This window comes from Uranotaenia lowii, chromosome 2, assembly GCF_029784155.1.
Source record: "Uranotaenia lowii strain MFRU-FL chromosome 2, ASM2978415v1, whole genome shotgun sequence".
Classification (NCBI taxonomy): Eukaryota; Metazoa; Arthropoda; class Insecta; order Diptera; family Culicidae; genus Uranotaenia; species Uranotaenia lowii.
In genome coordinates, this window is record NC_073692.1 from 41733200 (window position 1) to 41746419 (window position 13220).

General features: G+C 33.8%; 1 protein-coding gene across 1 annotated transcript in view; it reads right to left on the reverse strand.

The window, feature by feature from the left end:
• LOC129746892 (guanine nucleotide-binding protein subunit alpha homolog) overlaps positions 1-13220 on the reverse strand; it is a 101973-nt gene that overhangs the window by 6010 nt on the left and 82743 nt on the right. Inside the window, exons 4-5 of the mRNA XM_055740820.1 lie at positions 5335-5466; positions 5126-5265 (exon numbers count right to left, since the gene is read on the reverse strand). Of these exons, the coding sequence (XP_055596795.1) occupies positions 5126-5265; positions 5335-5466 (272 nt within the window). The remainder of the gene's footprint in view (positions 1-5125; positions 5266-5334; positions 5467-13220) is intronic.

Here is a 13220-nt window from a genome sequence, read left to right on the forward strand (position 1 = left end):
TGCATCGGAAAAAACTGTAGAACAGTTATCAAATGCCTAAAAAAATGTACTATGTGCATAATTCAGGGTGACTAGCGAGTTTCAATTTTCAAATTCCCGGTTTTCTCGTTTGAGATTTATAATTTTCCAGGTTTTAAAATACACAAATGCATATATTTATCAGGTTTTTTTTGAACGAAAAAATGGAAAAGTACTTAAAATAAAATCCTGAAACTCAAAGGTTATTCAGATTGCGATGATGTTTATTGGGATTTCTTTTGAAAATAAAGTATTTGCAGGTGGGAGTGCAAAAAAATAAGAAAATTATTCTAGTTATTCTAACTTCAACTTCATTCTTCAAACGATGAATTTCAGATTGAATTACTGATCCATATATCTAAATTTAATTTCAAGTTTGAATTTTTTGTTTAAATTTCTGATCCTTAGCTCCGGAATAGGGAATCAAGTTTGATGGTCATTACTTTTGATTGATATTTGAATTTGATTTTTTTTGTTGCAATTTTGAGAACAGATTCCGCTGAATCTTATTCCGACCTCAAACATTTAGGTATATATTTTTTGGAACTCTCAATTAGAATTTTTTTTGGAAAATTATTCTAAGTTGAAATTTTCCTTTTAAATTATAATTTTTGTACAATCCTAAATGTATATAATTCCGAAATTTCAAAGCTGATCACTTATTATCACTGTAATTTTTTATAATTTTTATCTAATAAAAGAATGCGATCGCTTGTTAAAAGCGCAGAATTTGTACCAGAATCACACCTAGCCTTTTTTTGCATGTTTCAATTCCAAATTAAATCACTCAATTTCAATTTTTGTTTTCCGCATTTTTCCCCGCATGGTCTTCAGAATTCACAATTTTCAAAGTTTTAAAATTGAGTTTAATTAAAAAAAAAAAACATTTCCGTTAAAAAAGATAAATTCATCGAGTTTTTTTTTCGATTGTCAGCAATTTAATTTTTCATTTTATGTTTTGATAGTTCTTGACAATTTTCAGTATGTATAGTACAGACCCCGTTCGATTTTGGCAACATTCGATTTTGGCAACATCCAAAAAAGACGTTTTTTTGTCACTTTTTTATTTCAAATTAATCAAAATTCATGTAAAACGTAATATCAGCACGAAATTTTTCAATTCGGCTTAATTATAATACAGGGTTGCTAGCGAACCGGGAAAACCGGGAAAATACCGGGAATTTCAGCACCTCACCGGGAAAATTGACATGTTTGATATTTTCTCATAAACGCTTATTTTCGTTCATTAGTAAACAAACGAAGTTTGAATTGCTTTTTTAACTAATTGCGGAGAAATCATTTGCAAGCAAATCATTTGGCAGCGTGAGATGTTTTCAAGCAGAGTTACACCTCTTTTTCACTAGAATAAGATACTGTTGCTTGAAGTTTTCGAAATCTAAGGTCTTAACCTTGATAAAAAATACTATCTTACACTCAAACAATTAAAGCTCAGCTCGTCTTATACACGATTTCTATATTTTCACGAATCTTTATTTCAAATTACTATTACTAAAATTTTTCATTGTTTTGTATTTAAAAAAACATTTATTTCAAAAACATGTCTTTGAATTTGTGCAAAAAAAATTAACTGCATTTAGAAAATAACTAAATATTTTTCTGCAATCTGATAATTTCATGTTTTGCACGACAAATCTCTATTATAGTTTATTTTATAATATGTTTCGATGTATTGTTAACATATTTCTATACAAATTTAAAGTTAGGTGGGTGGGATAAAAGTACGAGTCGGGTAAAAGTAGAACAACAAAAATTCAAACTCTAGCGTGGATTGATAATGATTCGAACTGCCTACATCCAGACATAACTTTTTTCGAAGAAGTTGAAAATACTCCCAAAAATGAGGGAAAGTTGCATTTTATGATTCACAAAAAACCTTAAAGGGGCAAAAGTACAAATGATATTCAGAATCCAAAGTTTTAACTTTTTTTTTAAATGCAATGGAAACATCAGCGCTTATTTTTTAATCTACAAAAACCAGCTCGCGCGAAAAATTGCTCAAATACGATGAGAACTGGACTTCGTAAACCAGACGAATATAAACAATAAGTGGAGAACTCCGAATTCTCTCAGGTTGTTTGCCTACGTAAAAGATTTGTATCAGAAGCGATCACAGAAGCTGCTGCTGTTGGCAAAAATTGATATAAAATAGTTTTCCTCTTGACTTCATGCAGAAATGTGTGTCATCGTACGTTTACCCCACATCATTCGAACTTTTTCCCCAGAGGGGGGGGGGGAAAAGAAAAACGTTGGGGTCTGGTATTTTATATGTAGAAAATATGTTCCAAATTTGAAAAGAATCGGATAAGTAGTTTTCAAATGACGATGTCCACGGACTTTAAAAATGTGCTTTCGATAAAAACGCGTTTGAAGTTTCTGCTCTTGCTTTCTTGCAGTATTAGATAGGAGGAGGAGATTGACTTGAAAATTTGATACAACATTCTTGAAATGTTTTACAAAAAGAAAATAGAAAAATCGATTTTTGAAAGTGGTAAACCCTACACCCCCCCCCCCCCCCCCCTTAAAAACTATAATGTAGTACTTATAGTTTCAAGATCAATTTAACCAGCCTTATTTTTTCAAAATTGTTCAAATTGTGGAGTTCGTTAGATTTGTTAAAAAAATCATGAAAACCTGTCAATTTGATACGAAAAGACTACGTGTTAGAAGACGCCGAAGTATTTGTCATGATTTCTAACCGTTTAACAAGTTTTGGGATACAATTATTAGGAATTTGAAGCCCTCTATATTGATTTTTTTATTTACCTTGATTTTATTTTAAAAACGACTATAATTTATATCGGGAAATTGAGCATTTATAACCGGGAGAAAACCTGGAAAAAACCGGGAAAAACTTTGGGAGTTCATAACGAAAAATCGCTAGCAACGCTGATAATAGTTTTAAACAGTTAAAACATGATTTTTTCCATGTTTTATTGCATAAAATTAATATAATTGAGCCAAATTAAAAAAATTTATGCTAATATATGGTTTTACATCAATTTTGACTAATTTGAAATGAAAATAAAAATAAAAAAGTGACAAAAAAAAAACGTTCGATTTTGGCAACATCAAATTTACGGGCGTGTTGCCAAAATCGAACGGGGTCTGTAGATACATATAATGATTGAACAGAAAAAAAGGTTTTTTTATAGAATTTATGGGATTTACCATAAACTAAACTAAAAACAGTCAAAAATGAGTAATTTATTTAAAAACAACTTTGATCATAAAAACTATGTAAAACTTGGCTTTTTATGACAATTAGGGGACTTAAAGATTAGTTAGGATAACATTAATTTAATTTGTTCACAAAATTCACTCGATATTCTGGTTCAACATTTCAGAATTGTTCCCTCAGAATATGATCTTTACATTTCTAATTATGTATTTTTCAAATTCCGATTTAGCATAACGTGTTACTCTGGAAAAGTTAACTCCTGATAAAGTTTTTAGCATCAATAATTCCTGAACAGAAAACAATAATTCAAGTCATATTTAAGATAGCTAAAAACTGACTTAATTCAACGTTTAAATTTATATCGCAAAAAGAAACAAAAATTGTAAAAAAAATCCTTCATTCAGATTTGAGGGTTTTTTTCATGCTTCCATCAATTAACGCTATAAAGGTTAATTACCAGAACTAAACCTAAGTATTCAAGCTGCACACTGTACAGCACAGTTATTATAGTTTATTCATTTTAAAAACATTTTTTACTATTCACTGCATCAATGCACAATATCCGTGAGCTAAAAAAAAGTTTATGCTCAAAAAATTTTTCTACGACGTTTTGTTATGTTATTGCACACAAATACAAAATAACTGGAACACTTCAGATCACTGAAATGTATACGCTGAGCCTAAAAATCTTGAATTTATATGCAATTTCTGACTTTTTCCTGCAATTTACTCATAGGATTCAAATCTCGACCTCTTCCCGCTTTTCCCGAAGTTTTTAACATTTTTGAATAAACGATTGTGGAGATAAAGTTTTGTCATGATGAAATGAATGAACTTCAATAGGTTGAAAATATCTACCTACATTTTCAATTCCCGGTTTTCCCGGTTCGCTAGCCACCCTGAATCTGAAGTTCAAAACTAGATGTTGCACGAATGGAAATTTTTTTTGAAGTTTCTTTTGAAATAATTCAAAAAGCAGTAGCAAAATTTTGAAAGTAGATAGGAAAGTTGACGTTAATTAACAAATTTTGGTATCGTTACGTTATAAGGTTTCCAAAACTATAAATCTTATAAAAATTGGTTTAAAAACCAGACACACACAGCGGTTTAAGTAGTCGTTTTAGTCAAGTTGTAGTCAGTGTCAAATCAACAGAAGTTAACGGGATAAAAAGTGAAATGGATGATGGATGAATTATTGGGTTGGGTAAAAAATGTATAAAAAAAATCTTTAATTAAAGGTATAACATCTATCAATAGATCTTTAATGGTTAAAAAATAAAACGTTTCAAAATTTTGTTAAATTTTCGGATTAAGAGACTCGAGTATTTCGTAAGACCATGCGGGAAAAAGGCGGAAAATCTAAAATTGTAAATGAAAATTTACCCAATAAATCCTATTTTAAGTTCTAAAGTCTGAACTTTTATTACAAATCTGAATCTTCGTTTTGAATCTCATTTTCAAATCAGATTCAAAATCTAAATATGAATTTCCAATCTCCATTCTAAAACTAATTCTTAATTCTGAATCTGAAACTTTTTTTTTTAATTCTTATTCAGAATATGAATCTGAGATATGAATTTGAATCTATGTTTGAATCTGAATTTTAAATTTAAACCTCTATTCAATTTTGAATTCGGATTAAGAATTTCTAAACTACCCAGATCTCAATTCCGATTCAGGACTCTTGTTTTGCACCTCAATCTGAATACTGAATTCAAAATTGAATGCTGAATCTACATTCTGATTTCGGAATCGAAATCTAAATTTGAATTCAGTATCTGAATTTTAATATTGAATAAAAAACTTAAGTTTGAATTCTGAATGTGAGTATAAAAACAGAATTCTGCAGCTGAATGTTCTATAAAAATCTTAATTTGGCATCTAGATTTAATTTAAAAATAATCTTACCTGTCCTCGGCCAGCACCTGATCGAACTCGCAGGTGGACACCAGAAACAGTATCGACGTGACCGAGCAGTCGAAACATTTGGTCCACTTTTGCCGCTGCGTTCGCTGCCCACCGACATCAACAAATACGAATGGAATGTTCTGGCACGAGAGAAAAAAAAATGAGTTAACCATTCACTTTATTAATTCACCAAACACCCGAGCACTTACCTGTATTCTAATTGTAAATTCAAATACGCCCTTAGTTGCTTTGCGACAGTGCAATATATCACGATGTGTGGGAACGTAGTCGAACCTTGATATCCGGTCTAAATCGTCTAAGAAGTAACTAACTGAATCACTCTGAAAGTAGAAAAAAAAGTAGAGAAAAGCCACATGGGTTATTATTGTTTAATTAGTTTTGACTGAAAGAGAGTTAATCAACACGTTAAGTAAGGTGGTTTTAAAAGTGCGAACCGGTTTTTTGAGCTGTAATTAAATATCGCCAGTTGTGATTGCTGGCGCCCAACTTTATTTCTTTTTAATTTGCCTTTTTTTTTGCAAACTAAAATCCGCTGATCACATTTTCTCTTCACGGCTCAGTGACCATTTTTGGTTATTGTGGTTTTTTCCTCGTACAACATTTTTGAAGCAGGTATGAATTTTCTCAAAAAATCCCCACTGATCATATCTCGAAGCAGCTTAAAGTGATTGCTTATGACGATTTGCGACAATTCCAAATAGCATGCTTCTTGTACGTGCAACGATATTTTTTGCGGAAGGACATCGTCGGTGGCATAAATTTGCACCAAATGGATCATAAATTTCAAATGGTCATATTTTAGAGCACTTAAGTGTGAGTGCTGCTGGCTGGATCGCGGAAAGATCAACACAGAGCTCTACTTCAAGCCAGTATGGTAACCAGCTTCTTGGGTGAATGGCGTCTTGGTCTATGAGAGCGTGGTAGAATCGTATGTAGACGATAGAAGGGCACGTCGTTGGAAAGATAAGCGCAAAAACTACAGGTGGTTTTCCTATTTAACATCAATCCGACTCAAAGTATTGTTTGGTAAAGACGAATATTTGCTCCAAATCAAATTTCAAATCTTGAAAACGAGCATTTGACACGTGCTAATCTTTTGGATAAAAAGCTAAATGGCAGGTCGCCATTCATAGTGGTATATTACGTTCTGATTGAATTAAATGTAAGTAGTAAGGTCCATTCAATGTGGTATAGTTTGTATTTATATTTAATTCAGACACCTTTCTGTAAGAATTCTTATTAGGTAATCGGTCGATCCAGAGCTGTTACGAGTTACAAGTGTTTAATATTTTATCATAAACTGAGCACATAAATGAAAAAAAATGACAGCAAAATGTACAAAAATGGTAGTGACCTGGTGCAAAACTGGGCATTAACGAATACGCTACTATTGGTTAAAATTTGAAATCAGTTCTGCTGCAAACACTCTACAATGCACGAAAAAATAGTGCTTTTTACATGCTTTGATGAGTACTTTCGTCGTTACCCTGTCAGGAACGTTCGCTCAATCGGGCCGATTGCAAAACAGACATGGCGGCACTCGAATTCTAGCGGCTAGAATTCGATCGGTTTTCGGCTCGATTTCCATCCGTCTGCTCGATTGCTCGAAAACAGACGATATTTTTCGCAGTGCTGCGATGAACAAAACGAAACACGAGCAGTTTTCAATCGCAGCAACCCGGGTGCTTGTTTTGCTTTTGGTGCGTGATCAGTGTGAATTGTGTGTTTGTCCCAGTTCTTTTTCTGACATTTCCGCTGTTCCTGCTCAGAAATGCTTTGAGCGGTATAAAAAGAAGAAGCCATATAATATTGAAAGCAAGGTATTTTTGTTTGATTGAATCCTAAATAATCAAGTTTTATTTACATCATTTTCTAGCCCATTTTTGTCCCCACAGAAAACATCGACTCATGCAAACAAAGCTTCCAAGGAAATGTCCACACGGTACGGGCTCTGGTGGAATGTCATCCCGGACATCGTATCCGGATCCCGGACACGCTCAGGGGTGGTGGCTTCATTTGGATTACTTTTAATCAGTTTTCTATTATTCGAAGCCTAAAATAGAAGAAAAAACCTGAAAAATTAACGAAAAACAAATGAAAAAATAATTTGTAGTTTTTTGTTGAAAACCGAAAAACCTGAATGAATGACAACCATGGTAATCGGTCTAGAAACGGTTTGAAAAATCGTTCGGTTTCGGTCTGAAATCGGTCCTTTTTCGAATGGACGCTATTGCAATCGGCCCAGAAACAGTTCCAAAAATCGTTCGGATTCGGTCCGAAATCGGTCCTTTTTTCGGATGGATGCTATGGCAATCGACCCAAAATCGGTTCGAAAAATCGTTCGGTTTCGGTCCGAAATCGGTCCTTTTTATCGGATGGACGCTATGGCAATCGGCCCAGAAACGGTTAGAAAACCAGTTGGTTTCGGTCCGAACTCAGTCATTTATTTCGGAGGGACAATGGTAATCGGCCCAGAAACGGTTCGGAAACCGTTCAGATTCGGTTGGAAAACGGTTCGCTTGTTTTGACATTTGATCTGCTCGAACTGGTTGAGAAAACTTATCGTCGTCCGAAAAAGTGTTTCATTTTCGCGCGATTTTCTACTAAAGTCGGCCCGATTTCTTATACGATTTCGGACCGATCGAGCAGATGTATGGACAAAAATCGGGCCGATTTCGGGCGATTTTTCCTGACTGGGTAGTGTATGTGAGTGCAATTGTTCGACCATTGTTTGTTTTCAATGCAAAAAAGTGATTTATTGTCATTTTTTCTTTCATAACTCTTAAAGGAGTTGTTGGCACACTTCGGTGTCTTCAGATGAAAGTTGCATCATAAATTGAGCTATACAATGGATTTTTTTTTCTAGAATATTCGGTGATGCAGACGGTACTTTTAGACCCAATTAAAGCTTATTTTCAATTTTTCATAATAGAGGTCATTACTTAAATTTTTTTAAATATATTTATTTGAAGACCTCATAAAATTTGTTGTGCTTATGTTGCTTTGAAGTATGGTTTTAATATGTTTACAACAAAATCCAACCGAATCTAACCAAATCTAATAAACTGTCAATTTTGGGGAAGATCTGAAGTCTCCCGACGCAAATTGTCAGATAATAAAAAAAAATCCTCATATCTCGCGTTTGGTACGCAATGTGTCAATGAAAGCATGATTTCCTGATTGAACCATTCCTTGCGAAGGAGTTTCTGTATTTAATAGGGAGAAACTTTTCATGAATTTCGAACTAAAAGGTGTTGGATTGGAATATCCTGATCAGGAGAGCCTATCATAATAATATTTCAAACATATCTCAACGAGATATTTATATCTGATACAGTTATAATTTATGCCATATTCGTTTTCATCCTGGTGGTCCACCGGTTGTGCACCAAGTGCTTTTTTTTTAATTTTCTTTAAACATTATGATATATCTTATTTTCATATGCATTTATTTTATTATGAAATACGGACGTCGAAGTCAACAATCCAAACCGCACTTCAATGAGTTTCGCCCAACAGATTCACGAAGTTGAATCTCTACTTAGGAAACTAAAAATGGAGCGTACTTTCATCGAATAATGCGATTTTTTTACATTCCACTAGAAATTATACTCGAACAGACGTGCGTAAACATGCTTCGGAAAAACTCGTTCTGCTGATTTCTACCGAGTTTAATTCGTTATGTGCAGATCAGCGTTGCCAGATTGAAAACCGCTCAAGTCCGTAGATTTGACGAAAAGCCGTAGGAAATGCTGAAAACCCGTAGATTTCGAGCATCGATCCGTAGCTCCGTAGACATGCTTAAAAATCGTAGAACTACATAGAAATCTGTAGATCTGGCAAGGCTGGTGCAGATTGATTTTATCAGACCTATGAAGTATTCATCGAATCCCATGTAAATGGAAATCAAAAAGTTGGAATCGCACATCTGGTGAATTTTCTGCCGCACACTTGGTGAATTGATGAATTTTGCCGCACATCTGATGAATTTTGCTGCACATCTGGTGAATTCCAGCGCACAATTCGGTGTGTTTTTCTCGCGTTTTAAATGTATATTTCATACCTGTGGATTTTATCTTCGTTACAATCATTACGTCAATGCGCACAAAATGCGCATAGAGTTTTTTTTTTCACCAAAACAGATACATACACATTTACATATTAGATTACATTTATCCAAGTTCCAAAGTTATTTCTAAATCTTATCTGATTGTTCCATCTGTTTTCTCGAATTTCATCCCTAAAATGTTCTACCGATCCTCTACCTACATTTTTTAAATTATATTTTATACCTTCGATTACTAACCATAACGTAACTTTACTTTGTAGTTGATTATTTTGAATATCTCTTCCTAGTATTTCTTCTGGGTCACTTAAGCTTATTTTTAACCTTGATATAATTGTATTGCTAATCCATTTCCAAATATCTTTGTTCGATCCACATTCTTTAATTCGATGTTTTAAGGAATCCAAATTATTACATTCTTCGCATCTATTATTTCTACAGCCTCTTACTTATGTTTAAATAATTTACTTTTCGTTGGAATCATGTCATTAAAAACCATGAAGAGTGTTTGCTTTTGATCGCTGGTTAAAAAATTTCTGTTTATATTTTGCCAATAACAGTTCCACGGTAAATTAGGATATTCATTTTGTAGTTTAGGAACTATATTTTTTTCACTCATCAAAAAATTATAAATCATTTTGCTGTTAATTAAGTTGGAATGACTGGCAATTTCCGAGCTATACTTGATCTAATCTCGCGTGTTACGAGATAGAGAAGTATTATGCTGTTGGAGTAACATAAAGCTATCTCCGGAATCGTTGTGATTTCCAAAAAGGATGTTTCTAATGAACAAAGATTTAAGTTTACTTTCAGCATCAATTAATGAAATTCCACCTTTATCAACACCAGGGTTCAACAAAACGCACTCTTTTAGACGCGCGCGGCACACGCAAACCATTCCTCTCGAGCGAAACACTTCTTCGTTTGCGTTCTGTCCGTTGACGCGCTCTCGCTCGAAACAAAAACACGCTCGCTCAATCTTTTCCCCTCGTTCTCGTCGACGAGATGCACTATCCGAAATCTGCGCGAGCGGCCAAGTCAAACAGGCACGGCTAGCTCTCGCGCGTCCTAATCGAGCGGCGGGTGAGGCCTCTCTTTTGGCTCAAAGAACAGGACGCAGCGGCTCACAATGCAGCGCGCGGCGGCTCTCCGATTGGTCCGAGGCGGCCCTCTTTTTGTCACCGGGCGGCGCGCACGGGCTCGAGTGAGGGCCTTTTGTTTCGATCGTGTTTCTGTTTGCAGTGCCGATTGAGAAATCTGTGTGTATGATTTTATCAACAGGATAGTTGACACATATGTAAGCGCGCAATGGGATTTGGCGGAGGGTTATAAGAATTAATGTAAGAGGTTAACGTTACCCATTATTAACAGTTACCAGCACTGGTAACTATGAAAATTTTACCATGCAATAGTAAAATTTCGCGAAAAATGCCAAATCAAAGAGCTTTACACAAGGAATGTTAAAATGAATGTCAAAAATATTCTAGCCACTAGTAATAGTTACCAGCACTAGTAACTATGAAAAATTTATCATGAAATAGTAAAATTTCGCGAAAAACGCCAAATGAAAGAGCTTTACACAAGGATTGTTAAAATGAATGTTAAAAATATTCTAGCCACTAGTAATAGTTACCAGCACTAGTAACTATGAAAAATTTACCATGAAATAGTAAAATTTCGCGAAAAACGCCAAATGAAAGAGCTTTACACAAGGATTGTTAAAATGAATGTTCAAAATGTTTTAGCCACTAGTAATAGTTACCAGCACTAGTAACTATGAAAATTTACCATGAAACAGTAAAATCTCGCGAAAAACGCCAAATGAAAGAGCCTTACACAAGGATTGTTAAAATGAATGTTAAAAATGTTCTAGCCTCTAGTAATAGTTACCAGCACTAGTAACTATGAAAAATTTACCATGAAATAGTAAAATTTCGCGAAAAACGCCAAATGAAAGAGCTTTACACAAGGATTGTTAAAATGAATGTTAAAATGTTTTAGCCACTAGTAATAGTTACCAGCACTAGTAACTATGAAAAATTTACCATGAAACAGTAAAATCTCGCGAAAAACGCCAAATGAAAGAGCCTTACACAAGGATTGTTAAAATGAATGTTAAAAATGTTTTAGCCTCTAGTAATAGTTACCAGCACTAGTAACTATGAAAAATTTACCATGAAATAGTAAAATTTCGCGAAAAACGCCAAATGAAAGAGCTTTACACAGGGATTGTAAAAATGAATGTTAAAATGTTTTAGCCACTAGTAATAGTTACCAGCACTAGTAACTATGAAAAATTTACCATGAAATAGTAAAATTTCGCGAAAAACGCCAAATCAAAGAGCTTTACACAAGGATTGTTAAAATGAATGTTAAAAATATTCTAGCCACTAGTAATAGTTACCAGCACTAGTAACTATGAAAAAATTACCATGAAATAGTAAAATTTCGCGAAAAACGCCAAATGAAAGAGCTTTACACAAGGATTGTTAAAATGAATGTTAAAAATGTTCTAGCCTCTAGTAATAGTTACCAGCACTAGTAACTATGAAAATTTACCATGAAATAGTAAATTTCGCGAAAAACGCCAAATGAAAGAGCTTTTCACAAGGATTGTTAAAATGAATGTTCAAAATGTTTTAGCCACTAGTAATAGTTACCAGCACTAGTAACTATGAAAAATTTACCATGAAATAGTAAAATTTCGCGAAAAACGCCAAATGAAAGAGTTTTACACAAGGATTGTTAAAATGAATGTTAAAAATGTTTTAGCCACTTGTAATAGTTACCAGCACTAGTAACTATGAAAAATTTACCATGAACTAGTAAAAATTCGCGAAAAATGCCAGATGAAAAAGCTTTACGCAAGGATCGGTAAAACGAATGTTAAAAATATTCTAGCCTTTAGTAATAGTTACCAGCACTAGTAACTATGAAAAATTTACCATGAATTAGTAAAATTTCGCGAAAAACGCCAAATCAAAGAGGTTTACGCGTAAAATGTAAAAATGAATGTTGGAATACCCTTGCAACTAGTTAAAGTTACCAGCACTAGTAACAATGAAAAATTTACCATATTATAATTATTTTTCGCGAAAAACGCTAAATCAAAGGTTCTAAAGATTGTTCAAATGAATGTCGAAATATTCTAGCAACTAGAATGCACATACAATTATGGTCACAGAATGCATGCACACATCACTCAACTAAGTTTACATGTTAGTGTCAACAAATTTTCAATGAAAACAGATTTTTATCAGTTCTACATATGTGTAAGCTTTTTCGTTTATTTAGAATTCCGGGTCAAATGTCGGATCTTCGATGATGTCATAGTTATTTTTTAATTATAGATTTTTTTCTAATATTTCCGGAGACAAGTTGACACGGAATTTGGTCAATATTTGGCCCAAGCTATTGAAAGCCCTCTCCACAGTCACCTGCGTACACGGCAGCTTCAGGGCTGTCATTGCCAAATTATTTAATTCCACATCAAGCTTATAGTTTTGCTTCCACCATGTGATAATGTCCACGTCCAACGGTATAGATGGCTCCAGTGCAAACCGACGTAACCGTTTTTCCAAGCTCTCGTTAGAGTCCGACTTTAAGCGCTTAGAACTCTCAAGGTGCTGTTGAACCCTGTTGTAGCGAAGAATAGCAAACAAAATTGTTTTTGATACTTGGATCGTTATTTTGAAACACAAATTTGTTAAAGAAAAAAAAAATTCGCGATTTTCTTAACTTGTGTAAGGCTCTTTCATTTGGCGTTTTTCGCGAAATTTTACTATTTCATGGTAAATTTTTCATAGTTACTAGTGCTGGTAACTATTACTAGTGGCTAAAACATTTTAACATTCATTTTAACAATCCCTGTGTAAAGCTTTTTCATTTGGCGTTTTTCGCGAAATTTTACTATTTCATGGTAAATTTTTCATAGTTACTAGTGCTGGTAACTATTACTAGTGGCTAAAACATTTTAACATTCATTTTAACAATCCATGGGTAGCTCTT